Source organism: Euleptes europaea, chromosome 5, assembly GCF_029931775.1.
Source record: "Euleptes europaea isolate rEulEur1 chromosome 5, rEulEur1.hap1, whole genome shotgun sequence".
Lineage (NCBI taxonomy): Eukaryota > Metazoa > Chordata > Lepidosauria > Squamata > Sphaerodactylidae > Euleptes > Euleptes europaea.
In genome coordinates this window covers 69,860,775-69,888,546 of record NC_079316.1, presented here as the reverse complement: position 1 = coordinate 69,888,546, position 27,772 = coordinate 69,860,775, and the positions used below count along the sequence as shown (strand labels likewise).

At 40.8% G+C, this 27,772-nt stretch overlaps 1 protein-coding gene across 1 annotated transcript in view; it reads left to right on the top strand.

The window, feature by feature from the left end:
• CPXM2 (carboxypeptidase X, M14 family member 2) overlaps positions 1-17,307 on the top strand; it is a 100,089-nt gene extending 82,782 nt beyond the window's left edge. The window contains exons 10-14 of the mRNA XM_056849430.1: positions 1,365-1,544; positions 3,552-3,849; positions 9,241-9,380; positions 13,184-13,283; positions 16,977-17,307. Coding sequence (XP_056705408.1) covers positions 1,365-1,544; positions 3,552-3,849; positions 9,241-9,380; positions 13,184-13,283; positions 16,977-17,248 — 990 coding nt within the window. The 3' untranslated portion in view covers positions 17,249-17,307. The remainder of the gene's footprint in view (positions 1-1,364; positions 1,545-3,551; positions 3,850-9,240; positions 9,381-13,183; positions 13,284-16,976) is intronic.
• The last annotated feature ends 10,465 nt before the right edge of the window (positions 17,308-27,772 follow it).

The window sequence follows — 27,772 nt, the reverse complement described above, 5'->3', positions numbered from 1 at the left end:
ATAGCCCATGTTATTCAGTGGTTAGAATTTCAGATTAGGATTTGGGAGACCCAGGTTTGAATCCCTACTCGGCCATGGAATGTTGCTTCCTGGTGACTTTGGGCCAGTCACACACTAGTAGCATAACCTATTTCACAGAATTGTTGTGAGGATAAAAATGGAGAGGAAAATAATGTAAGCTGCTCTGGGTCCCCATTGTGGATAAAGTCAGGGTATAATGAAGTAAATACATAATAAAAAATAGCTGTAGATGGTGGGCAGTTAAAAATATGTTGGTGAGTAGGTGGGAAGGAGAGAAGGAAACAAGGAATGTAGAGGATATGGGGGGGTGCCAGGAGGAGGGAAATATTGTAGGGCATAGGGTTGCCAGCCTCCAAGTGGTGGCCGGAGATGTCCCACTATTACAACTAATCTCCTGGTGATAGAGATCAGTTCATCTGGAGAAAATGGCCTCTTTGAAAAGTGGCATTATACCCCATTGAAGTCCATCCCCTCCCCAAACCCTGCCCTCCCTAGACTCCACCCCCAAATCTCCAGGTATTTCCCTACCCGAAGCTGGCAACACTTGTGGGGAGATACAGGAGAAAGTACCTTGCAGGTTCCCCACCGTGCAACTGGGCCAGACTTTTTCCAGGGTGAGGCTGCCAGGGAGAGGGAAGGAAGGAAAGCTGAAGACCTGGGACTGACAAAGGTAGGTGGGCTGGTGGCTAGGAAGCAGAGAAGGAAGTAGGAAAAGGGGGGAGTTCTCATAGGGGCTTTCAGGGAAGGGAAAGAGGAAATAAATGGGGGAGGGAAAATAAAATGCCCTCCACAAGTCTTTGTGTGTCCCCCACTTGTTAAGACCATAAAAGGGTTAGGTCTGGGACTACCTGCATCCATATACACCTGCTCATGCCTTTAGATCTTCTGCTAAAGCTCTTTTTTTTAGTGCCCACAACTTCATAAGTGAAGTACTTGATTACCAAGAATAGGGCCTTTTCTGTGGTGGCACCTAGACTTTGTAAATTCCTCACTAGATATATTCATCAGATGACTACTTTGTTTTCTTTTTCATGCCAGTTAAAAACATTTTTATTCCCCTCAGCATTGAGAGGCAACTGATTCTGAGGCTTTTTCACTATTGAGTCACTGTTTCATTCTGTTTGTATTGAAATAGATTGCTGAGGATTATTTATAATTTTAGTTTTAAACCAAGGTGGGGGCCTAAATTAGGTGGAAAGGAGAGACTGTAAATGTTTTACTATATAGATGCATTAGGACACTAGCTTTATTTCTGTCCAAGGTGTGCCGAGTGTGCCTCTGTAACACCATTGATTGTTACTATTGTAAAGAATGTACCCAACCATTTGATAATTGCCTTGCAGGGCTCAGAATTAGGAGGCTGGTCTTTAGGACGGTGGACTGAAGATGGCATTGATATTAACAATAATTTCCCTGACTTAAATACTCTGCTTTGGGAAGCTGAAGATCGGTGGAAGGTTCAAAGTAAGGTCCCTAACCATCACATACCCATCCCAGATTGGTACCTGTCTGAAAACGCTACAGTGAGTAGAAGCATCTTCAACGATAAAGGCAAAAGAAAGACACCTTTGCTTGTTATTAAACTCAGTGGGCTTTTAAGAAGTAGGTCACGACCATCCTGCTTCTTTCCTCAGAAACTTAATGCAGAACAAGCTAAGTGGAACTCTTCACTTAATACTTGGCCTGTATTAAGAAACTAACAACAATAATGTTCATCATTTGTATTACTGGAACTCATTCACTTAATTCATTGAGAATGAGTCTGCATTTCTTACAGCTGCTTACACTGCAGTACAGGCCTTTGATCAATGAATGGTCAGTAATTTGTATTTGGTTTCTTCCTTACTTATTATTCTTTGAATTCTAGACTTCATATTGATTTACAAAGGATTATTCAGGTTGAAATTTTTTATCATAATATTGCAGATTACTAGGCTTCAATTGTTGTGTAAACTACGTTTAATTAACAGGGGAACAATAGTTCCTCCTTTCTGCATGTCCTGTTTAAATTCAGAATATTAGTCCCAGTAGCTCAACATCCCCAATTTTTGGTGAAATAAGAGGGGAGCACTGGTATACATTCAATTTATAAGGCATTTTTTGGACAATATAGCATTGCTGTTTGTAAAATACATTAATTTCAGTGGATATTTCTTTCCCAGGCTGTTTACTACCCACAGTTTTTTCGTTGAAATCTCAGCAATGTGGAGGCATTAATGTATGCAAGCTGCCTTTGGAAAGAAACCTGCGAGTATAGGGCAACACTTCTTTTGTTTTCCTTGTGAGGAGGCAAGGGCAGATAGGGTAACTCTGTGAAAAAGACCACCTTTCACTGCAGATAGCCCTTTGTGACCATCACAAACCAGCTACCAAGGACATTGTGCTGCTGAAGACTGTGGCTGAATGCTGGCCAGGCCATACATACTGTTTTCTCCTAACCATGGTTCAAAGATGTGGAGTGGTCGTCAGACACTTGGGGCCCCCTCTACCTCCATCATCCCTTCTTCTCTTTTTAGAGATAACAATAGTGCAACATAACATCTGCACCATACCATGGTTGGCTTCAAAGCAGAGTTTGAAGGGTTTGCTCTGTGTTCTGTCTTTATCCAGATAGGGCAAGAAACAGGACTCTTTTGTAACATCCACTTTGTGGACATAATTCACAGGTGGATATATGGAACCAGGGGACTCAAACAAAGCGCTTGAAGAGCTAGGGACAGTGCCTTCCTACTGGCATGGTCTCAGCTTTAATTTCACCTATGCAATTTTGTCCCCAAAGCCACCAGTATGCTCAGCAGTATGAGAGTGATGACAGTTACAGTGACATCCAGCAAATGACCAGGAACTGCTGGTTGGGCCAACCCAACAGAGGCAGGTGACTGGGAAAGCCAGTTGGAGCACAGCTGGGACTATATAAGTTCTGTTTCAGGCTTAGCTCCTTCAGCTTTATGTCTCTATATTGAAAGGACCTAGAGCTGTAGAGGTAGCTGTAAATGAGGCAAGAAAAAAACCTGGTTTTTAACACACTGAATTTCTAAGGATTCTTATATGAGATACAGATCAACAAGTATTTCTCATCCATGCTGTTTTGCCTCACAAATCCCCATTGTGATTTTGCTTCTACTTATGAAAATCCATCTAAGAGTTTTTGGACCATTTTGTTTACTTGCAGTGACATTTTACCATACAATGTGTGCATTTATGTGTGTTAATAAATCAGTATTATAAATTGTATGTACATAATACATGTAAATGTGTGTTACATGTACATATGCCAAACATTTCATTTCATGGAAAAACTGTACAGCATACATACACAATGGAAACAAATCTATGGGACAATCAGTAAGGAGCCAAAACTGTTCACAGAAATGTAAACAGAAATGAAATAGGGAACTTTCACTCATCCCTAATGTAAGAAAAAAGTTGTGATTTTGTTCTTTTTTGAGCTTTACTTGATGGGGCAGTTATTCTATGATGACTTCCCCATCCTTTCCGTGGTGTCTTTATTTTTTCTTTTTGTCCTATAGGTGGCTGTTGAAACACGAGCAGTAATAGCATGGATGGAAAAAAATCCATTTGTGCTTGGGGGCAACTTACAGGGAGGAGAATTGGTTGTTGCCTATCCCTACGATATGGTCCGGTCAACATGGAAAACACAGGAGCACACACCTACCCCAGATGATCATGTTTTTCGATGGCTGGCATATTCCTATGCATCTACTCATCGACTAATGACAGATGCCTGGAGGAGAGTTTGCCACACAGAGGACTTTCAGAAGGAAGATGGAACTGTAAATGGAGCATCTTGGCACACCGTTGCAGGAAGTAAGTGCCCCCCCCCCCGGAAAATTCGAAAGGTCATGCTTGTTATTTGCTTTATGAATTGTAAGGTTGTCACCCATCTACACAAAGTGGAAACAATAATTTAATGACTCTGTCCCATTGTGTTTTGCAAGGTGTCTCTGAGTGACAAGGAGCTGTCAAATTTGTACCGCACAAGCCTTGCTTTCCACAGCTATGCATGGCAGTCTTCATTTATTCAGAACATTGAATTTAAAGAGTACCTGGCATAGGTTAAATAGAGCAGGAGCTATACGTCAGTTCAGACCATGGTGCTTGAGAAGATTGTAAAGGCCTTCACTCAAAAAGAACATGCGGGATCAACAGAATCGTTCTAATAGCTAAAAGTATTTTCATGGGGAAAGGAGAAGGGAAAGAATGAGCTATGCATAGGGGCACAAAGAAGTGGTCTCAAAATTATGATGCTGGCTTTAATTGATAATCTGGCTTTAATTGATGGTGAAATTTCTGATCTAGGATCTCAATTTAAGGAACATTGGGGCAGGTCATTCCTAGCAAATTATAACTGCTCTGCTTAAATGGTCAGAAAGTGTTTCCTCTGCAGATGTTATAAGCAGAAGAGAAATCTGGAAGAGATACCCTGCCTTCCTCAAAACATAGGAATATTGTGCAACCATCATTTGAAAATGCATTTGCCCTTGATGGCACAAATACATAGATTTAAGGAGTTACACAATGTAAAATAAGGGTTCATTGATACGTGTTGTGTGATGTACCATGTTGATAGATATTTTGAATGGGATACAGGCCAGAAGAGGAGTGAAGAAGTTCTCTTCTGCCTGGTATTTAAAAGTCTTTCCACTTTCTTTTGGAGTCTCCTCATAGGCATTCAACAACCACATTTGACAAAGGCTCAACCTACCTCACTGGTTTCTTAGGAAGAGGGAGGAGGAGAAGAGTTGGTTTTTAAATGCCGACTTTCTTTACCACTTCTCCTTCCCACGACAGACACCCTGTGAGGTAGGTGGGGCTGAGAGAGCTCTAAGAGAGCTGTGATTAGCCCAAGGGCACCCAGCTGGCTTCATGTGTAGGAGTGGGGAAACAAATCCAGTTCACCAGATTAGCCTCCGCTGCTCATATGGAGGAGTGGGGAATCAAAGCTGGTTTGCCAGATCAGACTCCACCGCTCCAAACCACCACTCTTAACCATTACACCACAGTGTGTGGAGTGGAGAATGATATAATCTGTCCTGAGCTCCTTGGAGGAAGGGTGGTATAAAAATGTACTAACTAAATAAATAAAGCTTGCACTATAATGAAGGCAACAGTCCAGTATAAATTAATGGTCTTGAGTGCCTAAGGACAGTGGACCCATATTACTAATAAATGGAAAGCAATTTCAGTGAATAACGGTTTATTTTTTTCATAACAGGTTTGAAGTGTGGTAGCTAACTTTATGATTCCATAACACTAGGCCTTAACAAGTTCATCCTAAATTGGATATAATGATTTAGAAGCCAGTATGTAAGATTTTTTTTCCATTCTGAAGTGGTGATGGATTTTTATGAATGCTCTTAGCATTCTTTTTAAAAAGCCTTGCATAAGTATTCCCCCCTTTTTTGCATATTCTGTACATTCTAAATGCAGAATTGGCTGTCTGATCACTGAATTTATGACTTTAATTTTTTAAAGTGCTGTGTAAACTTGATTATGAATCGATCCACAGAGCTGTATTGCAATCTGCTAACGATGAAGAACTAGCTTTAGCCAATGCTAAGTACTGCCTGATTTCTTAGCAGCAATTATTGCATTGGATTTGGTTCATTAAATTAGTTTTACAGCTGTATGATATTCTGAATTATTTTTAACAATCTGCATCTTGTTTCTGTAATATATTTTGGATCATTGGGCAGTGAAGGTTCTAAAATATTTCTTCTAGCTATTTTGACATACACTGGGAATAATCTGAGATTAATGAACATAAAAGGGAATTAGCTAAGAGATGTTAATTGAATGAGAGCAGCTTTTACCACAGCATGTGGTCAATAAATCTTAGACTGTATTATTTTGTGGAACTCCTGGAACATTTAACTCATGATCTGCATCTGGTTAGCAATATGTTTTTAGACAGAGCACAATAAGGAGACTTGTGGCACCTGAAAGACTAACAAATTTACTGAACTATGTGTTCATGAGCTAGAATCCACTTCATCTGATACATGAGGTGAAACCTCAGCTAGAAAAATATTTATGCAGCTAAGCAAGGAAATGCAAAGAGTGGGTTAAAAGACCATGACAGGCAAGGGGTACTGTTTGTAGCATTTATATGCAAAAGCGAAAGTATCCAAGATAAGTGAAGAGAGAATTCACAGTAGCTGTAATTGGTGATCACTTAAGCAATTTAACACGTGTCGTGGTTAAGAAAGGTGTCAGGACTAGGGCTGTGCAAACAACAACAACCCAGTAAATTTCAGATTCGGGTTTATTGAACCTGATTTTTTGAGGGGGAGGGAAACCCAAAATAAGCCAAATACCCATACCAGTAAATGGGTATTTTTGCTTTTTTTAGGTTTTCCTGAAACAATTTGGGTCCATTTTAACCTATGGGAATTTTTTTTTTTAAATCTTGTTGGGGCATTTTTAGAGGTTAAGATTCCAAATTTTCAGGGTAGCTTCAAGGGACTCTCCTCGCATGACCCCCGAAGTTTGGTAAAGTTGTTTTCTATGCTTTTCTATGGAGAAGGGATAACCACTTAGGGGGCCCACAAAATTGGACCCCCTGTCCCAAACTTTACCAAACTTTGGGGTTCATGCAAGGAGAGTTCCTTGCAGCTACTCTGAACATTTAGCTCAAGCACCTTGTTGATGTGGTATAAGATCCTTGAATCAATTAAAAAAAACTTGAATAGCTGGAAGGATTCCATATGAAATAATTCCCATGTAATAAATGGCTCTGCTGGGGCATGAATAGGGTAGCCAACCTCCATGTACTACCTGGAGATCTCCTGTTATTACAACTGATCTCCTGCCGATAGAGATCAGTTCACCTGGAGAAAATGGCCAATTTGGCAATTAGACACCTTGGCATTGAAGTCCCTTCCTTCCCCTCCCCAAACTCCACCCACTCAGGGTCTGCCCCAAAAACCTCCCGCCGGTGGTGAAGAGGGACCTGGCAACCCTAGGCATGAAATCCTACGTATGGGCTTGCTTGTTCTCTTCTATTGTAAGCAGGGCATTCCTCTTCATAGACAAAAGAGGAGGGCATTGTATGCAGGGAACCTCACACATTCTGGTAGCTGGATGTAAACAGCAAGAAAGTTTTTCCTTGATATGTTTGGGTGGATATGAAAGACAGGGATAATGTCCATTTGCTGTTTGTCATGGTGGGGCATTCTTTTTTATCCTTTTTTTTAAAAAGAAGGTTGTTAAAACTTTTGCAATACATTTGCTCAGAATATGACTAGTGGGCAAAAATATTTGGGAACTTATAAAATGAAAGGCTAGAACACAGCGGTGTACTGCATCAGTGCTCTGATATTTTAGTCTTTCCCCATCAACAAACTTCACATCTGTGTTACATAATCCTCCTACACAGAATGCAGAAGGTACTTTGGGGCTCATTAAATACTTGACTGAAGCAGTAAGGTAATAAGATTTTTTTAAATTCTCTTCACTCTAAACGTATTAGTTGCACCCATTTTTTCCTTTCATTTTTAGCCATTATGAAGTAAATGAATTGTTCAGCTTCATTTGTCCCTAAGCATAAAACTTCTCTATAATTTGAAATTCAGTTTGCTAATGAACAAAGCACTTTTATCCCCATAGACAAGCAGATATTTCATTCATTTGATCTTCTCTTCAATTACTTTTTTGTGTGTATTTTTATAAAGAATATGAATACATGAATGTGTAAATTTAATGTTTCTGGGGAAATGCACTTTATTAGAACACAATGGTAATTTATTCATGTGGTTGGGTGACCTTTGGCATCTGTACAGGTGGACTGTGGTGATCCCCTTTGAAAGTAAAGGCAGGCCTAGCTCAAATTGAATCCATGGGTCATCAAAATTGAGGAAACTATATTTTTTATCACTTCCATCTTAGAATCCAAGTGTGTGGGGAGCTGATCCAGATCCTGGAGTACTGAACAGATGCCTGACCACAAAGCTAGGTTAAATTTGCAGATGTCTGTCTTCAAAGGTTTCTGTCTGGAATGAATATAATACAGATATTATTTCAGCTAAGGTCCAACTCTCCATATGCTGTCAAAACCAGGTCAGGTAGTGGGGGCATAGAACTGGGGTTTAAGTTGTCTTATGGCTGTACCATTGTCAATCAAATGCGTCATGCATGAGTATTTGTATAATTATAGTTGATACTGAAATAAGGAAGAAATGTGTTAAAGTATGGAGCTAAATGCTTTTCATAGGAATTCTGACTAGATAAACATTTATGGGAGGGGCTTAACCCTTTCCCTACCCACTGTTGCTCTGCTCCAAATCCTCAGCAAACTGTTTTATTCTAATAATTTAAGTATACATCTGCCCCTCTACGAGGGGAAGGGAACAACTTAGAATGGACCTTTCTGCCATTACCAATATGTTCAAATTCTTCTTATGAAGCTACGTTTCCCTATGAAAAGCAACTTATGTATAGACAACTGGGGAAGGCAATGGTAAACATAGTCTGCCTAGTAACCGTCGGGATGTGACGTCACCCCATGGGTCAGTAATGACCCGGTGCTTGCACAGGGGTCTACCATTACCTTTTACAGGCTCAAAACTGCAAAACTGTCACAAGAACTTCCACATCTAACTTTGAGGATTTAGGGGAGAGTTTGTCCCTTAATGTTTAAAATATCATTATTAGATGGGATGCATCATTGTCAGTATTTTTCCCTTGTTTGGTTGTCGCATTTGGAGCTGGCTCCAGTTTACAGTGTCTTCCAAGATAAAAATGGTTGAGTTTCAGATCAATGCCATGAAGAGTAAAAGTACTATGGTTTTGGTTAGATTTGCATTCATTGTACATGCATATTGTTATTGTACTCATATGGCAGCTTTAAAAGAGGGGGGATGAAAATAAGTCTTCAAATATTAAAAGGAAGAAAGTTCTGCATCAAGCTTCATAGCCATATTTTAGGGCCCTAATTTAATATTCCACTTTCATAACACTTGTATTGGGACAATGTTGTATAAGTTCATTTTAATTAAATTATTGATGTCTTTATAAAATATGTGCATTTTCCCCAAAAAGCTTTTTCATTGCATTCATTTTAACTGGGGTATTAGGGCAATTTGATTATTAAAAATGATCATGTCTCGTCCCTAGATTCAATAAAAGTTTTTTTTTTGCATTCATTTATTACAGGTTTTATTGCATTCATTTTTATTCATCTTTTTATTGCATTGACAGGTATAAATGACTTTAGCTATCTACATACAAATTGTTTTGAACTATCTATTTATGTCGGCTGTGATAAATATCCTCATGAAAGTGAGTTACCGGAAGAGTGGGAAAACAACCGAGAATCCCTTATTGTTTTCATGGAGCAGGTATGAAATAGAGCACTTTGCAGTTTGAATCTATTTATGACAAATTCCTTTTCTTTAATTGGGGTGCTTTATGTTTGGTTACCAGCACTTCATTGTTTTCACATGATGGCCAAATGAGATTGTCTTAGAAAACCAAGTCTTGGCAAATTAACTAGTGGTTTAGTCAGAACTAGGAACCAGCAGAGAATTGAGAGCCAATTTGACTTAAACTCTTTAAACTGTAGCAGTTATAAGTCAGGAATAAAGAAGCTCAGCAAGGAACCCTGACCCAATAGAAGTATTTGCAACAGTTCTGGATAAAACCCCACACACAATATACATCCAGCAGTTCCTATTGGATGGTAAACAATCTGTTTTGATCATGGGTGGCTGGAGCATCTTTCCTAGGCTGCTTCCACATGGGGACAATTTACCACAGGGGCATTCATAGCAGCAGTGAAGAGTGTGTATGGTGGTATTTCCTACACTTTCCTTGCCTCCGTTTCCCCTGCAACAACAGAATCCTTTACAGGCTTTCAAAAAATAAAAATGGTAATTGATGTTAGTAGTGACTAACCCCTCTTGAATGCTTAAATCTGCTTGGGGGGGGGTTGAACTGGTTCCAGGAGACAGTAAATGCATTCTGAAAAGGGGGGAGTTATCAGGGAAGACTGGAATAAATGGCCATGGAAGGGCTCTACCCCTTATCATGGCCCTGCTCTCCAAAGGAGAGAGGAAGGCAGAAATATCCAGCCTGATTAATGTGCAGCATGTGGGATTTGGCCAAACGCTGCATTCCTCATGCTGTGTGGACCTCAGCCAAGTGCACCTTTTCTACAAGCCACAATGCTCAACTGGGTGGCACCCTTCTCATCTCTTGGGCTGGCCTGGCCCAGATGGGCTAATCTGCTCCTGCCTTGAATCAGGTGGTGGTGTGCCCACTTCTAAAGAAATCTACTCTGAATCAAGGAATAACTATTGCCTAGTCTCAAATGTACCACTCTTGAGCAAGGCAATTGGATCAGTGGTGGTTGGACAACCCCAAGAATTCCTGGTTGAAGCAGATTGTTTGGATCATTTTTGATGGGTTGGCCTAATTATGGGCCTGGAACAGCTTGGGTTGCCCTGGTGAACCTACCCAACCACTGTGGTCATCTTTGGCAGGGTGCAGCCACCATCTGAGGATATCCCAAAATTTGGGTGGCAAACCGAGAAGGCCTTTTCAGTTGTGGCACCAAAATCCCCTCCCCGGGGAAATTCATCCATCTCCTTCTATCATTGTCTTCTGGTAGCAAATGAAGGCTTTCGGTTCTGCCTGGCATTCCGTCACTCATTCTCATTGATCTTCCCATTCATGTCTCTGTGTTTAGTTTTAAATGTAAGTGTATGTGTTTTAAATGTAAATGTGTGTATATGTTTAAGCTTGCTTTGATGTTTTTGTGGTTTATCACCTTGTTGTTGTGGTTAAGAGCATTGGTTTGGAGTGATGGACTCTAATCTGGAGAACCTGGTTTGATTCCCCACTCCTCCACATGAGTGGTGGACACTAATCTGGTGAACCGGGTTGGTTTCCCCTCTCCTTCACATGAAGCCAGCTGGGTGACCTTGGGCTAATCTCAGCTCTCTCTGAACTCTCTCAGTCCCACCTACCTCACAGGGTGTCTGTTGTGGGGAGGGGAAGGGAAGGTGATTGTAAACCAGTTTGATTCTTCCTTTAGTGATAAAGTAGGCATATAAAAACCAACTCTTCTTCTTCTAAGTTGAATATGAAGTTAGCTTAAAAATGTTTTAAATAATAATAATTACAATAACTAATTGCCAATCAATTGCCTCATTAGGGACTGAGACAAAGAAAATGATGCTGATGTGGGTATGAGCAGTAAAAATTCACTTCTTCTTACCTGCGCAGCTGCAGAGTTCTTTGACTGTGACCTTTCCAAAAGATTGCACCAAAACAGGTTTCGTAAAAGCTGTAGCAAAGTGGAGGAAATTACAAAAGAGGGCAATGTTGTGTAGATTCTTCTGAAAACAGTGCCACAGTATGGAAACTAAGAACCTAGAATACAATAATCTTTGAGCACATCGATAGTGTCAATTACATTATCTGTCAGTCAAAATATCTCTTAAAAATATATCAACAAGGACAGCTTCTCCCTCAGTAAGCACACACTTTCCTATATTAAATCTACATTCATGAAAATTCGATTTGGTTTTCCTTAGGATACAAGCTTGCTTGTCACTAGAAGTCTGTGCCCTTTCTCCATACAATACTGTGCAGCCTTAAACAGACTGATAAACAATAGAAGCAGAATTTATTTGAATGCCACTTCTTCTCTAGAGTTTGCCTGTCCTCCACACAATCCTTGAGATTCAGATAGCTGCCCAAGCTTCTGCTTGGTGCATTTGAACTGTGCATGATTCTTTCCCAGAGAAGTTTCAAATCATTATCTGTATTTGGATTGTGAAAGTAGGTTTTTGGCACAAAGGAAGGAGACCTTATCCTTCAGAAATAATGGCAGATGCATTTTTTTAAATCAGGTTATTTCAGTTGTTGCATGTTAACATCTCAGAGTGTCATGGATGATTAAAAAAACTTTAAATAAAAATGAAACAGTTAGGTGTTTTATCTGGTTCCCACAAATCTAGATAACCAGGGCAGCTCTAAGAATGAACAAGTGGATTTAATAGCTTTTCATGCCTGTGAGGTTGGTATTATGTTAGCAGTGGTATTTCAAAGCTTACATTATTCATAGAGAAATATAACTGATTCTGTTTACATACATATATTCAAGATGTCTTGTGATTATATGCCCTTTACCTCTCCTAATAAGTCAAGCTGAAGAGGAAAATCTAGGTCGAGCCCCACTCACAGGAGACAGGAAGGGTAATCATTTAGCAGATCATATTAAAAAATAGCCACAATAAATTTCTGAAGCATCTCTAGGGAATAGCAAAATATGTTTCTGAAAAAAAGACACATATATAACTTACCTGCAGAAGTTATTTGGGTATCAAATGCCCATTCTCTAAAACAGTTGCATTCAATGTTAGATTTCCATGCATTTTATTCAGGGGTGTATTTCTAAAAGTAATACAGGGAGTGGCATCTAGTTCACGTATGATACTATTAAATGAAGGTTGGGAAGTGATTTTGAAGGTAGCTTTCAATACCTAATCTTAGACGCCACTGCTCACAGGTACATTTGTAATCAGCACCACTTCTTTCTGCCTTTTAACAGCTTACCCCCCTGACACTGTTACTTCCATTGTCATCTCTTGTTGCTTCCGGTAGACAATCAAATTTGACTGTCTTTTTGACACTCTGCTAGTGCTAACCACAACAGGGCCAATTCAAGGACCTTGCCAAACTATCCAGTGAATAATAGTGACAGGCAGTGTACAGAGGGCAGAGACTTAATCATTGTGAATTTATGACTTGCACTTACTGGGAATTCATTACTCACGAGAGGCATTCGCAGTCCCAATAAGAAGCCCCTCCTCTTGCATGTAGCCAGTCCTACATCTTCCTGGCATTATGATCAGGGTCTCATCGGTAGATCTTAAAGAGCAAGATGGGTCTTATGAATAAGCACTCCCATTTTACCAAGAAATGACATTTGGGGAAAGTATATATTTACATATTTTGGAGGAAGAGCCACTTAATTTGGAGGAAAACTCCTGCTGGAGGAAAACTTCAGATTTCTCTCAGTGCAGCTGCTGAGTCTACTCCATTGTTTATTGTGTATATGGTATCTTTTGTTTGGGCGTGACTGGAAGGTTTATTTTTATTATGTATAAATTCATGAATTTAATTTTACCAACAGGTACACCGTGGCATTAAAGGCATAGTGAGAGATCTTCATGGAAAGGGAATTCCAAATGCCATTATTTCTGTAGAAGGTGTTAACCATGACATCCGTACCGGTAACTATTCAGATCTGTCTTACAAGGAAGGTGGGAAAGGATAACCAAAATGCAATTGAGTTTAAAAGGATACAACTTTATTAATGGGCCATTTAATAACTGAGTGAATGGGTCACCTCAACAAGTAAAACTGTGCAACAGAATATATTTATGCATTCCCTGGCATACATGGGGCCCGTGAGGCTGAGCATGATAGATAGATGTCTAGCACTCTGTATCCTTCATACTATGAACAGAATATGTTTTAAGGATGTGCTGTGAGAAAAAAAATCATTATAATTCCATATCTGGGATTTGGGGAGAACACCTTTACTTTTTATTCCTGATTTTCAGGTAGTACAGTATTGGTTCAAGATTCAAATCTATGTTTTTGGGGTGGGTTCCTGAATTTTGGGCTGTTATTTTCATTGGGGGGAACCAATTTGGAGGGGGACCAAATCATTGTAATGAACCTAAACAGACATTTCTGTATATATTTCAGGAATTTTGGGATGGACGCTCTAATATGTTTGGTCAATTTGTTGAATAATTTGACTGATCAGTAGCCAGTGATCTATTTGCGATATTGTAGTCAACTAAGATCCAGTCAAAATCATTTCCAGTATGGTGGAGTGTCAGTTCCATCCTTCAAATTACTTCGAGACTATAGATGCTGTCTGCCTAGGATACGTCATACAATAATGTCTAGAGTACCTGATTCTACATTCTCACTCCACTGGCCAATATCCAGATACCTGAGCCAACATTCCTCATGGCCCATAAAGTCTCACTGTTGACCACTAAGTTAATTCTTGGTTTCCTGAACCTCTTTCGGGTATCTGGGGAATGTTAATATCAAAGTTTGCTGCTCCTTTTTAAAAGCAAGTTTGTTTTTGATGTTAAATCTGTATTAGAATACTGATCAACCTACTTAATGGTGCAGACATAAGGAATATGCGGAGCCTATAACTGGGCAGATGACTCAGTTTCATTGCGGAGGAAAATCTTTCTGCTTGACATCCCAATAATGGGCAGCTTCTGACTACACCTGACCTTGCCTTTTTGTTTTTGTTTTTACTGAGGCTACACAGAATTATGGTGTATTGCTTACCTATCCTTATAAATATAGTATACCACATGTGAGCCAGGTTTAGCACAAACAGCCCCACAATTCTCAAAATGCAGTTTTTTTCTCTAACCCCTTTTGTTATAGCAGTACATGACATTGTAAGTTACCCATGGGCAGAGCAAATAATAGTAACAGTGTCATTTTGCATGAGTGTGAAAATGACCCTGTGGAAGATGCTGTGTTTATGTTTTTATATAGTGTTACATCCTAGGAACCCTTGACAAGTGCTCTCAGCAGGCTTTCCCAGGTAAACTATATAATTCATCATGGGTTTCACAGGAAAAACACACACCTCAGATTCAAAATATAGATAATAATTCAAAACATACCATTTACATTTGGGAATGGCCTAACTCAGGGGTGGGGAACCTTTTTCTTGCCAAGGGCCATTTGCACATTTATAACATCATTTGGGGGCCAAACCAGGTGTAGATCTCCCGGTGTGTGTGTGTGGGGGGAGAGGCTAGGGTTGCCAGGTCTCCGGCCACCACTTGGAGGTTGGCAACCCCAGGGGAGGCCATGCAGAGAAGGCCTGGAGGGCTCCCCCCTCCCAGGTGGGAGGGCAGCCAGCGGTGGGCCCGAGCAAACGAGGCGCCAGGGGGGCACAGCCCACGGTCGATCGGCAAGGGTGGAAGGAAGGAAAACAGAAAAGAGGAAAAGGGAGAGAGGGAGAAAGAAATGGAAAGAGGGGGAGAAAGAAAAGGATGGAGGGAGACAAAGAAAGACACAGGAAGAGAGAAAAGCCTTCCCACACACACACACACACCCGCCGGCCCCACGCGACCTGGCTCCAGGCCCTCCCACCCGCAGAGTCCACAAAAGGTCTCCCAAAGCCCAATCGGCTCCTGCGCACATGCTCTGCCGCCGGGAGCTGCGGGCCTCTTCTCCCCCCCTCTTGCTGCTCAACAGCCGACAGGCAGCAAGAGGGGCTTACAGTGTGCCCTGGCGTTCCTGCACGCTGCAGCTATAGGGGGCAGCCTTGTGGGAAGCATCCCTCCCCCTCCTCTTGCTGACCAACAGCCATCAGTCGGCGAGAGGAGGTCCAAAGGGCGCAGCAGCGCCCCTGCAAGCCGTGGCCCCAGGAATACCCTCAGGGAGGGTCGCCCTGTGCCTTGCCTCCGCGGCGGTGCTCCCGAGGGCCACAAAAAATGTCCTCAGGGGCTGCATATGGCCCCCGGGCCTGAGGTTCCCCATCCCTGGCCTAACTACTGCAAGGACTATGGAGTGCAAAAGACTTTCAATGTTTTTAAAATATTACGTACAAAGAAAATGTTCATTTACAAGCATGTACCTTTATTTTCCTACATATTTTCCTTCTTAAACACCTTGACGATGAACGTCAGTGTGGTGTGGTGGTTAGAGTGTCAGTCTAGGATCTGGAGACCCAGGTTCAAATCCCCACTCTGTCATAGAAGTATACTTTAGGCCAGTCACTGTTTTTCAGTCTGACCAGCCTCACAGGATTGTTGTTGTTAGGAAAAAAATGGAGGAAGAGATAATATTTTTTTAAAAAATGTTACTGCATTTCTCCTGAGCATCTTAGGACCTACACCTGATGTTGTAAGATGCTTTGGGTCCTCTTTAGGGAGAAAAATGGGGTATAAATATCAGGAATAAACAAACAAATAAATAATAAAAGCCCCTCCAAATGTATTTTGCTCAGCCTATCTTAAGTGTCAAACAATCTTTGTATATCTAAGGCTTGGAGGCCCCTAAGACAGTTTTCACAGTAGTGAAATCACCTAGCCAAAAAGCCAGGAAGCGAAAGAAGCAAAAAAAGTTAAGCTGCATTTAAGCTGACCTGTTTTACCTGGAAAATAATTGTTTTAATCTCTACAATCTCTATGTGTGACTGTGACTGGTCTCAATAGGTTTAAACTAATTTGCAGCCAAATCCCCAGAAAAAAAATTGGAATATTTAGATTTCAGCTGGTTGAATCTCATTGAAATCAATGGACTTGAAACCAAACACTCTAGTTTAATTGGTTTATATTAGGCTGATACTTCAGTTTTGCAGGCAGGAAAAATACTTGTTATGGAAGGTCACTGTTTATTTACAAGTATGTACCTATGGGCTCTTTGTTATTTAAAAGTATGTATCTATGGACCCTTATCAGTTTTGCAAGGAGAGTTGGGGAAAAGCAGTCTTTTGTAGTTTGGAGACTGATTTGAGGAAAGTCTCATACTGCATGTGTGTTAGTTTCTGCACTGACAAAATACTTGTTCAGTTTGTACATTTGCTTATAGGTACGACTGCAAAAAGACACCATATCTTTCCAGTCTTCTTTCCTCAAAAGGAAAATGACTTTTAAATACTACTTGGAAGTTCCCACTGGTCAAGGAAGAGAAGATATAAAACAACTAGATTTTATAAAGTCTAGACCAAAAAGTACATGTCTAGAACATGTAATCACGTTGCACACTGAAGGGGTAGATTAAAAATCTACAGGGTTATAACTCAGTCTGGGAGAGAATTCTCACTTCCAGAAAAATTAATTAGTGTGCAAGAAAGAACTGCCCTGAGATATTGCTGTGATGGAATTTAGAAAAAAATGTGTTCTAATTCTTCTTTGATTCTTTAACAGGAGCCGATGGGGATTATTGGCGCCTTCTAAACCCAGGAGAATATGTGGTCACTGCAAAAGCAGAGGGCTACACCACCTCCACCAAAAACTGTGCTGTCGGCTATGACATGGGAGCTACCCGATGTGACTTCACAATCAGCAAAACCAACCTGGCACGAATCAAAGAGATCATGGAGAAATTTGGAAAGCAGCCCATTAGTCTTTCACTCCGAAGGTTCAGACAGAGAGCTGGGCAGAGGCGCCAGCAGTATAGACTACTTTCTGCAGTGTAACAGATCCTGTGATCTTGCTGTGTTCCTAAACAGAAACCAACTGTAGTAGTAGTAAACTATATATCGATGATACCTTACTACATCCCCTCCTTGCAATATTTTAACGCGAGATCTTGTACTGAAGAATATTTTGGGATTCTACAGCTCACTATTTAGATGTATGTGCTCTTCTGAAAAATTGGAGAACAGAAATTTATCTGCCATAAAGAAAGTAATCATTGAATTTCTTGTATCTTCTGACCCAGAGGAAAGGCATGATAAGTTCTAAATTCTGCAAAGTAATTTTTATGCAGATAGAATACAGATGTTCTGCTCCATTGAATACCATTGAATTGAAATCACTGTGAATACCAGCTTTGGGGGTTGAAATTGGATTTCAGGATTCAACTGAATGGAAAAAATGAGCTTGAGATTGAATTCAGATTCTCCCCAAGATACCTCCCATGTACTCTCATATCACCTGTTGTGTAGCAGCAACTCCACAATAGAGTGTAAGAGGCAAAGGGGGGCATGCAAGTGAAGCTGTGCCTTGTACTTATGAAAAAAATGAAATATTAGGTATCTATTCAAGGAATCTTTCAGATGTGGCCACTGGGGAGAGATTTTAGCATGATGTCCAGAAAACCACACTGTGTGGAACTTGTAGCTCTGCAAATGTCAGTAGTGAACCTTTCCTCCTATCTACCACTAGTAACCTTATTATCTGAATGCTTAATGGATGCAATTCTCACCTGCAATTGTGCTTGTTTTTAGAACAACCCCAACCCTCAAAAAAGCCCTTTTCAGACATTATGTTTTACTGTGCATATGGAGGAGGACATGTGATCCTTCCAATATGTGTTGTCACTGTTTTGTCTGAAAGGAGCAGTGGGCGTATTTTTAGCCTTGGTACGTGTGTGCCAGAACCCTGATTTGTCAGGGTTATGTTTCTTGAGTACTGAAGCTGAAAATACTTGTAATGACAGTCATGCATAGTGGGAGGATCATGTGTAGCCTGTTCTCCCCTCACATGTGACAAAATGTAATGATTGAAAAAGCTTATGTGGTTCGATAACATTGATTTAAATTTGAATTTGATACCAAAGTTTATGAAGACAATCTGTTGCATCCTTCTTTAGGCTTTGGGTAGCTTGACTGTTATGCTATAATTTTTAAGTGATAGAGATAATCATTGGATTATTTATAATTAAGTTAATGCAGAACAGGGCAGCTGGTTGAGGCATAATGGCTGAGAGTCAAGAGTTAAACCTATGGATCAAGATGTCTTTGGTTTGAATTTGGCAACTGTCGTGACTTTATTCAGTGGACATGGGCACAAAAGTCTGTCTTTCAGTATATGCCCCACACATAGAATATGGGAGGTAATAATCTTACTGTAGGAACCAGATAATGCATGTGAAGCACTTTGATTCCTTTAATTATGTGATCCTAAGCAGAATTACACTCTTCGAAGACCACTGAAATTAATTGTCTTTGAAGAGTGCAACTCTGCTTAGGTTTGCACTGCAAAAGTGCTAAATAATGTTAGCTTTAAAGAATGGAGGAGATCAGCTTTATAGAGAACAAACTACACAGCTTTGATAATTTTGTCACTTTAACTGACTTGGTGTAACCTCATGTTGATTATGTAGGATTTGGACACTATTGTGCCATCTGATGGTAGAGCTTTGGCTCTTTAAGTTTTAGAAATGAGCAAGTTATCTCATCTACTATATATGCATGGAAGCAAGACTCCAGTGAACCATGGCAATTACACTGTTGTTAAAAACGTTATGATCACCAAACACAGGTGTTGTCTTGTGTTCTTCTGAGTCTTGGGGAAAATGATCATTACAACAACATTCCAAATTAAAGAAAATAAACTTGCTGCAAATTAGTGGTGTACTTACAAAGTGTTTAGTATGTATGTATACACACACACACACACACACACACACTTATCAATGAAGAAACATCTATCATGATCAGAAGCTACAAAATGTGCAGTGACTGCACATTAAAGCCAAGCAGTAAGTAAGGAGCAACCTCACTAGATCTTAATGCTGCTTCCCAGGAGAAAGTTTGTATTCAGCTTCAGATTGCCAAGTTAAAAAAAATACACTTATGTGAAATCAGTTTTGAAAAGTGTAGACTTGTTTAAAACATGCCTTTTCCTTTTAGAGTGCAAGAAACTGAAACTTGAAAGGATTGACTCTCTATATTGGTATCTTTTTAAAGGAAGAATCCTTCTAAACTCGGCACCAGACTTGGAGAATGTCTACGGCTAAGGCTGCAATTCTAAGAAAACTTTCCTGGGAGTAAGCCCCACTGAAGGTCTACTTTTGAATAGACCTTAGGATTACTTTACATGTAGTCATTGTCCAATGTAAACCTCCCTGAAGATCTGGCAGAATAACTTGTTGCTATTGTTAAATTGATCTTTTTTCAAAGCACTATGGGCCAGCCATGTTTGCACCATAGTATAATTTTTGTACTTACATTTCCTTTGAAAGCACTCTGAGTTTGAATGGGAGAGTTTTGTTTTGGTTTGACATAATAAAATAGTGTGCCTAGAGGCAGCAGATGCATCACTATTAATGCATCTAATGGCAGTGGAGCTGGAAGTCAAGAATATCCAAAGACTTTTTCTAACTCAAGCATACTTCCATCACATGAATTTACTAGCATTTGTCAGGATATATTATAGGTGGAAGTCTCTCTGAGTTAGATTTACAAATCAGAACAGTGGATTCATATTACTCTACGGACTGCTTAAACCATGTCTATGTGCTGCTGTGACTTCTGTTTTTACCTGATAAATCAATGGATTAAATTGTCTAGAAGCCTTTAGCAGATTGGCCTTCTGCTCTTTTCTAATAAAATCTCAGAATGTAAATCCAAGAATGCTTTCAAATGTACTTTTTCTGCTAGGCTGAGATGAGTACATCAAAAAGAATCTGAGAAGATTACCCTCCACTTACAGTACTAGATGAATGTTCAAAGATTTTTACTGAAACGATCACTCATTCATTCTGCTCCATATGGCAAAAGCTGAACTTCAGCACATTGTCCACTTCAGCCTTTTTCTTCCTCCATACATTGCAGAGGCACTGAAAGCTTACCCAAAGGCCATATTTCCTACTTTTGTATACCCAGCTTACTCTAGCTCAGCTTTTTCTATCCACAATAATTTGCACAAGCATTTCAGAACAATGAAGGGGCCACAAATCATTTATTCTGATTAGCTTTTGTAGCATGCAGTTCATAGCTCATTACTATGTAGAAAACTTTCAAAGGGCATTGTGCAAGAATGCAGATGGCTGCAACTTCAACTCATTAGAACACTTACATGCCAAAATCAGTATCAAATCTTCTGAACAATTCAACCTATGAGGATTTTGCCATGTAAAAATGGCTGGGTGACTTGGCCATAATTATGATAATAAGTAAATCAGTTAATCATCTATCAAACCTTTTTGTGGGAATGCCAACTCTTCAAAAGTAGAATGTCAATAAATGCGTTTGAAATTCTCTCCGATTTTGTTGTGTCCTTATATGCTTGGTCAGTAGGAGCTAGGTATGCTTGGATGATTACCTGCCAGTTTGATATGTCCAGTTGCAGGGGGGAAATGACTGCGCATGTACAATGATATGCTGTTTCTCTTGCAAATGCTGCCCCACTACCACACAGACATCTTTTGAAAGAGTAAAGTGAGGAAGCACTTTGCACAAAAGATGCATGGCAGCAGGTGGCAAAAGCGTGCTAGAAAGGGGTGAGGTTTGGATATATAGTCCCTTTGTTGTGCCTTCCCATTGGAAGGCTACTGTTCTGAGAGAGCCAGCATGGTGTAGTGGTTAAGAAAGGTGGTTTGGAGTGGTGGACTCTAATCTGGATCAAACCGGGTTTGATTCCCACTCCTCCACATGAGCGGCGGAGGCTAATCTGGAGAACCTGGTTGGTTCCCCCATGCCTACACATGAAGCCAGCTGGGTGACCTTGAGCTTGTCACAGCTGTCTTAGAGCTCTCTCAGCCCCACCTACCTCACAGGGTATCTGTTGTGGTGAGGGGAAGGTAAGGTGATTGTAAGCCTGTTTGATTCTTTCTTAAGTGGTAGAGAACGTCGGCATATAAAAACCAGCTCTTCTTCTTCTTCCTCTTCTTCTTCTTCTTTTCAGCCAACCCATTGCCGCCTTGTTCCTTATTTGATGAGGGCAAATTAATCCATGTCTTTACTGCTGTGAATGCTTCTTTGCAGAATTGTGAAGGACGTGCCTTCACAAGTTGCCAGTTGCAACCTTTTCATCTCAAAGGCGCAGAAGGAAAAAGAATACAATAAGCGGTATTTTTGGTTGATTGCAGCAGGCGACATTTTTCTCCTGTATCTTCCAGATAATTTTTGGTAAATAAGAGTTCCTTGTTAAGCAGTGCACAGAGGTCTCAGATGGTGTCCTGCTGTGCAATAAATTCCATGGAAAGAAATGGCACTTCCTATTAAACTTCTTTAGAGGTGGAATAATAATAAAGGACCATCACTACACATTGCTGACAGGTCTTGCGCTCACGCTAAGGTCAACAGCTCTACTTCATCATTGAATTGAAAGTGTAAAGCTTTTTATGTATTGATTGGGTGCAGTTTCTAAGTCATGAATGGTTTTGGGGCTGTATATTATGATTCTCGGGCTGATTTTTTCCTGTGTTTGTTAGTTTGTGTGTGAGTGTGTAGCATTATGCCATCACAAGGGATGGTCCTAATCTTGGGATGGTGGGTAAGGGGACCCTTTTTGGCCGTCTTTCCAGCTCATCTTTGTCCCTCTGTGCATGCAAATGTACTTAGCCCATCTAGGCTTGAATGGCTGCATTGAACAAATGTTTTGAAGTTGTGCAATGCACTGCTAGTTTCACACATTGGGCTGCCAACCTCCAGGTGGCACCTGGAGATCTCCCGCTATTACAATTTATCTCCAGGTGACAGGGATCAGTTTCCCTGGAGAAAATGGCTTCTTTGGAGAGTGGATTCTTTGGCATTATACCCTGCTCAGATCCCTTCTCTCCCCAAACCCCATTCTGCCCAGGCTTCACCCCCAAAATCTCCAGATATTTCCCAACCCAGAATTGGCAACCCAATGCACACACTTGTGTGGTTATCCAAGGGACCTTATCTTACTTGTGGAGTTCTTAAAAGAAAAACAGATTGCATTGATATGGTGAGCAAAGGGCTTAGTTTGTGACAAGACCCTAGGGAGTGGTAGTCAGAGGACAGGAGGAGAATCCTGGTGTTGCAACCCCCTCCATACTTCTCACTGAGGCCTACCAGGCCCTCTTGCTCAGGGGTGTCAAACTTATTTGTTATGAGGACAGGATATGACATAAATGTCACTTGGTCTGGCCGGGCCATGTGTACCAAATCAAAGAAACAAAAAAATAAATACCATGAAATGCAATGCCAGGTACTGGAGATATGAACTTAATAGAAGACACAGGCAAAGTAAATTAATGATATTATTTTTTGTTATTGTTTTAAGCATGTTTGTATTTTAAGTAAAAAATAATATCATTAATTGGCTTTGCCTATGTCTTCTATAGAATTTGTATCTCTGGTCCTTGGCATTAAATTTGATCTGGACTGGAGGGTGACCGCCTTGGCTGGCAGAGCTGGATCTACATATTTTTTGAAGAGGGGCAAAAGTACAACGTAATGTCCCTGTATATTATATACATATATTTCTTTATATATACATATATAATATACATATATAATCACCAACTCTTTTAAGTGATAGAATAAATTGTGCTGACTTCTATGAACTGTTAATGAATAATTACACTTTTACATTAGCTGAGAGGCTCTAGGCTGGGATCAGAGTCTTGCTCCGGTAGGCTGGTGTGCTGTGACACTTGAAAAAAAAACACTTTTATTGCAGGTGGCTGGTTAACTGAAAATGGAGAAAAAGCTGAAAAATTCCTCCCCCAAACAAGCCTTATTTTGAAAGATCTAAACTAGCTCCAACCTACCATATCCCATTAAGGTCATCTGTAAAATGTATTCTTTACCATGCCTCCTAGAAAACCCCATTTTTGTGTGTATTTAACTCTGTAATGCACACAGCATTCCAGTCATTTTTACTTCCAAAAAGCAATCATTTCTATTTCCCTCAAATGAGTTGTCTGCACATACCTCACTTTTTGGACACGTGTATTAAAGTTTTTAACACACAAGCAAAAGCTTGCTTAATGAAGCCATCTCCTTATGAGGCATTTGTAGGCAATTCTTTTTTTAAAATAGGTAAGGGTACCCTATAAACATAGACATCAGGTAGGCTGAACAATAGCAGTGGCAGCTTTCTACCAGCACAAATGGCAGGACGTGGTGATGTTTCCACCTCACTTGCCCCTTGGCTAGGGGAGCGAGGGCCAGCAGCAAAAACCAATGTCACGCACAGAGGTGGCCAGCCTCAGTCTCTCTCCATAGTTCACCTACTTCTCTTCCTTCCCAGTACCTTTCCAATCCTTGGCTTGGCTCTCTTCCAGCAACAACCTATTTGTTTCAGCATGTTCCTGTGTGAAAATGAAAAGGAAAAGTGAAGGGAGAGAAGCCCCTCAGAGCGAAACAGAAGGTGAGATACAGCAAGGGAGGGGAGGGGAAAGGGGTGGCTGGAAGGAGAGATGGGAAGCAAGTGCAAAAGGCAGCTTTGAGAGGGGGAAGGAAAGGCAGGCTAAAGAGAAGGCAAGTGACAGCAAGGGAGGGGAGGAATGGCTGGAAGGAGAAATGGTAAGCAAGTGCAAAGGCAGCTTTGAGAGGGGAAGGAAAGACGGGCTAAAGAGAAGGCAAGCTACAACAAGGGAGGGGAGGGAGAGCTGGAAGGAGAAATGGGAAGCAAGTGCAAAGGCAGCTTTGAGAGGGGAAGAAAGGCGGGCTAAAGTGAAGGCGAGCTACAGCAAGAGAGGGGAGGGGAAAGAGGCTTCTGGAGAGAGAAATGGAAAGCAAGTGCGATGGGAGCTTTTGGCTTGCAAATGCGTCTCTAAGCCCCCACTACGATCCAGCCCTGTTGGCTGGTGAGCACACAGTGGGAGGGGGTGGAGGGGGGGTGGCTGCCTTGGCTCCGTGGGCTGGATAAAAGCCCTGGATGGGCCTCATCTGGCCCGCGGGCCATATCTTTGACACCCCTGCTCTAGCTGGAAGAGCAGTCACAATGGAGGGGTGAGTGGTGGGCCAGGGGCAGAAGGAACGTCACATGACCCACATGAATAAGCTCAGAAATGCACTTGTTTCATCACTAAGAAACCACAAACACTTTCTTGATATCATGGACTTACAGATCAGGGGTAATGTTTCCACACAGAATTGGGATATTCTAAAAATCATGAACAAAGTGAATTAAAACAAAATAATTTTGACAGGAAAATATCAAATGTTATTGCTGCATTAGAGGAAGGCACTGGCAAACCACCTCTGTTAGTCTCTTGCCTTGAAAACCCCATAAGGGACCCCATAAGTCGGCTGCGACTTGACGGCACTTTACACACACACATTTCTGCATTATTTGTAGTGGTGCTGATTTCTTTAAAACACTGCCCTAATTCAGTCAAACTGATATATCACCTCATTCTGGAAACCAATAAAAATATTTGAATAAGACTAAATCTAAGATTGTGCATTCGGATATGTCAAGCTGGGGAAAAAGTTGGGGGGCTTTTTTAAGCTGGAAAAAAGCAGCTGTTCAAATGTAGCCATATAGCCCATGTAACGACATTGGGGGGGGGGGAATAAAAAAAAACTAGAGATCATTCATAAGGATGGAGATTGGGTTTAACATTTTTAACCCTTTAAATTTGCTTTGGTTGGTGCTCTGCTGGGCATCCATATGGGTTCTGCGGGGCTGACAAAGGTGCCCATACACCTTTGCTGAATTGCTCTGAAGGAAAAATCTCCCATTGCCCCCTTTCTGCTCTTTGGCTGACTTGTCATTCCTTTTAGTACATCCCTTTTAATGGCTTTATTCCCCCGGGCCGGGGTAATGGTATGGCCCAACTGCCGAGGCAGTCAGACCCCCGGCTGGGCAGATGGGTGGGGGGTCCCCTTCTGGGCCCCATATCTCGGGACCCTCTGATCCAATCTTCACAAAACTTGGGGGTTCTTGCAAGAAGGGTTCCCTCAAGCTAGCCGGAAGTTTGGGACCTCTACCCCCAAAAATGCCCCCCCCCGGAGCCACGGAAAGGCCGGATGTGTTTTTAATGGCTTTATTCGGCCGAATTTTCCCCCGAACTCGGAACTGGGCACCGAATTCCACAGATCCGAATTGGGGGAGTTCGGACTTTGGCATTTCCCAAATTAAAACAGGCCGAATTTTGCCGAATCCGAATTTTACCAATTTTTTTTTCAAGAGCCCTAATTCCCATTCAGCCACAGAAGATCACTGGGTGGCCTTGGGCCAGCCATGCACTTGCAGCCTAACCTACCTTACAGGGTTGTTGTGAGGATAACATGGAGGAGAGAATGAGGTAAGCCACTTTGGGAGGAAGGTGGGGTATACATGATGTAAATAAAAGTTGTGAATGTCTAGAAAAGCTTCAATGATATTTATTACTATTATCTGAATATCTCACCTTTTTTCTTATAAGGAACTTAGGGTGGGAGACCTGGAGGGTTTCCATCAAGGCACTAATTAGACTCAGATCCATTTAGCTCCAGCTCAGTTGCTATGCCTTGTTCCTTTCAACCATACCTTGCGGGCCCAATGCAACCACTTAACTGAATAATAACATCCCATATATGTAAGGTGCAATTTATCACACACTTCAGGTTCAAACATGTTGCAAAACATCACTGAATAGTAATATGAAAATGAAATTACCTCCATCAGTAAGTCAGCTGCCAAAATACTACATATACTGTGTAAAATATGGGAAGTCTGAAGAAGCCCCTGTCATCTCAAAAATCAACTTTAGACATTTTTCCATGGAATAAAAATGTAATCAAAGTCAAAAACTGTTGATTATAATAGGAGAGCTATTATTCTGGATGACAAAAATCACTGAACATTCCAGAAGAGTGGATGTTGTTTATTCCATGTAGCAAAGAATGATAACAAGAGGATTAAAAAATCAAGAATTCAGCATGTGAAATAAAGTGGTTGTAAACAAATATCAAAACTGTACCAAACTTTTAAAACTGCTACAGCCTTAAAGCTCCATGGGTGAAATTTAGCTTTAAAAAAAAACAAAAAACTTTTCTATCTGTCAGTCTTTATCCCACCTTTCCTCTCCTTCAAGGAATTCTGGGTGACATATAATAGTTCTCCTCCATTTTGTCTGCACGACAACCATGTGAGGTAGGTTAGGTTGAGGGGGGAAATTGGCCCAAGGTCACTCAGAGTGACATTTTGAATTCCAGTTCTACACTCCACCCATGGTAAACACCGGTTCTTCTTATTGCAGCTATTATTGCTAGGATTTGGTGATAATTAATATCACAGGATTAGAACATGGAGTCATTCAACTTGCTGTCCTGGAATAACAACTCTTGAATTGACCTAATGTTAGGTTCAAGGGATGTCACAAAAGAGGGCCTTCAGGGAGTTAGAAAGAGCAACGACTCTTATTTCACCACTCCATCATTACTATGAAGAATAAGTATGTACAAGAGCCTCTGGTGAGCAGAATAGTATTTACTCACAATAAATATTCAGCAAATAGTTGTAGCTGAAACAGAGACAGCTTAGAATTCTCCATTCATGTAGACAGCACTCATTTTTTAAGACAACAACCTGTAGTTCCATAGTTTGGTCACTAAAAAACAAGCCCAAACCTATCCTGGACCAAATATTCTAAAATAAATTATAGTAATAATCAGAATATAATTAGAGACCCAGCGTGGTGTAGTGGTTAAGAGCGGTGGTTTGGAGCGGTGGAGTCTGATCTGGAGAACCAGGTTTGATTCCCCACTCCTCCACATGAGCGGCGGACTCTAATCTGGTAAACTGGATTTGTTTTCCCACTCCTACACCCAAAGCCAGCTGAGTGACCTTGGGCTAGTAACAGTTCTTTTAGAGCTCTCTCAGCCCCACCTACCTCACAGGGTGTCTGTTGTGGGGAGGGGAAGGGAAGGTGATTGTAAGCCGGTTTGATTCTTCCTTAAGTGGTAGAGAAAGTCGGCATAGAAAAACCAACTATTCTTCGTCTTCTTCTAATTGATGCACTCTTGAAAAGCAGCAATTTTACATGTATTATGTTGCTATTTAGCAAATTTTGATTCAAGCATCTGTGTGTCCATATTTAATGTTGTATGCAAAGGCATTCTTTCAGCCTGGGGAAATTTAGTTTTTATTATTTATGATGCCTGAATATTACATTGGAAATATCATGGAGCCATATGTTAAGTTTTAGACGATTAACATGAAATATTTTAGAAATGGGCTACAAATTAGACATGTTTCCTCAGATGCCACTCATTGCAAAAGGAACTTTGATATTTTATGGTTTAGTGTTTAATGAGGACATTGAGTAGAGTTGTTGTGGGATAGGCAATTTTTTTCAAACATTTACT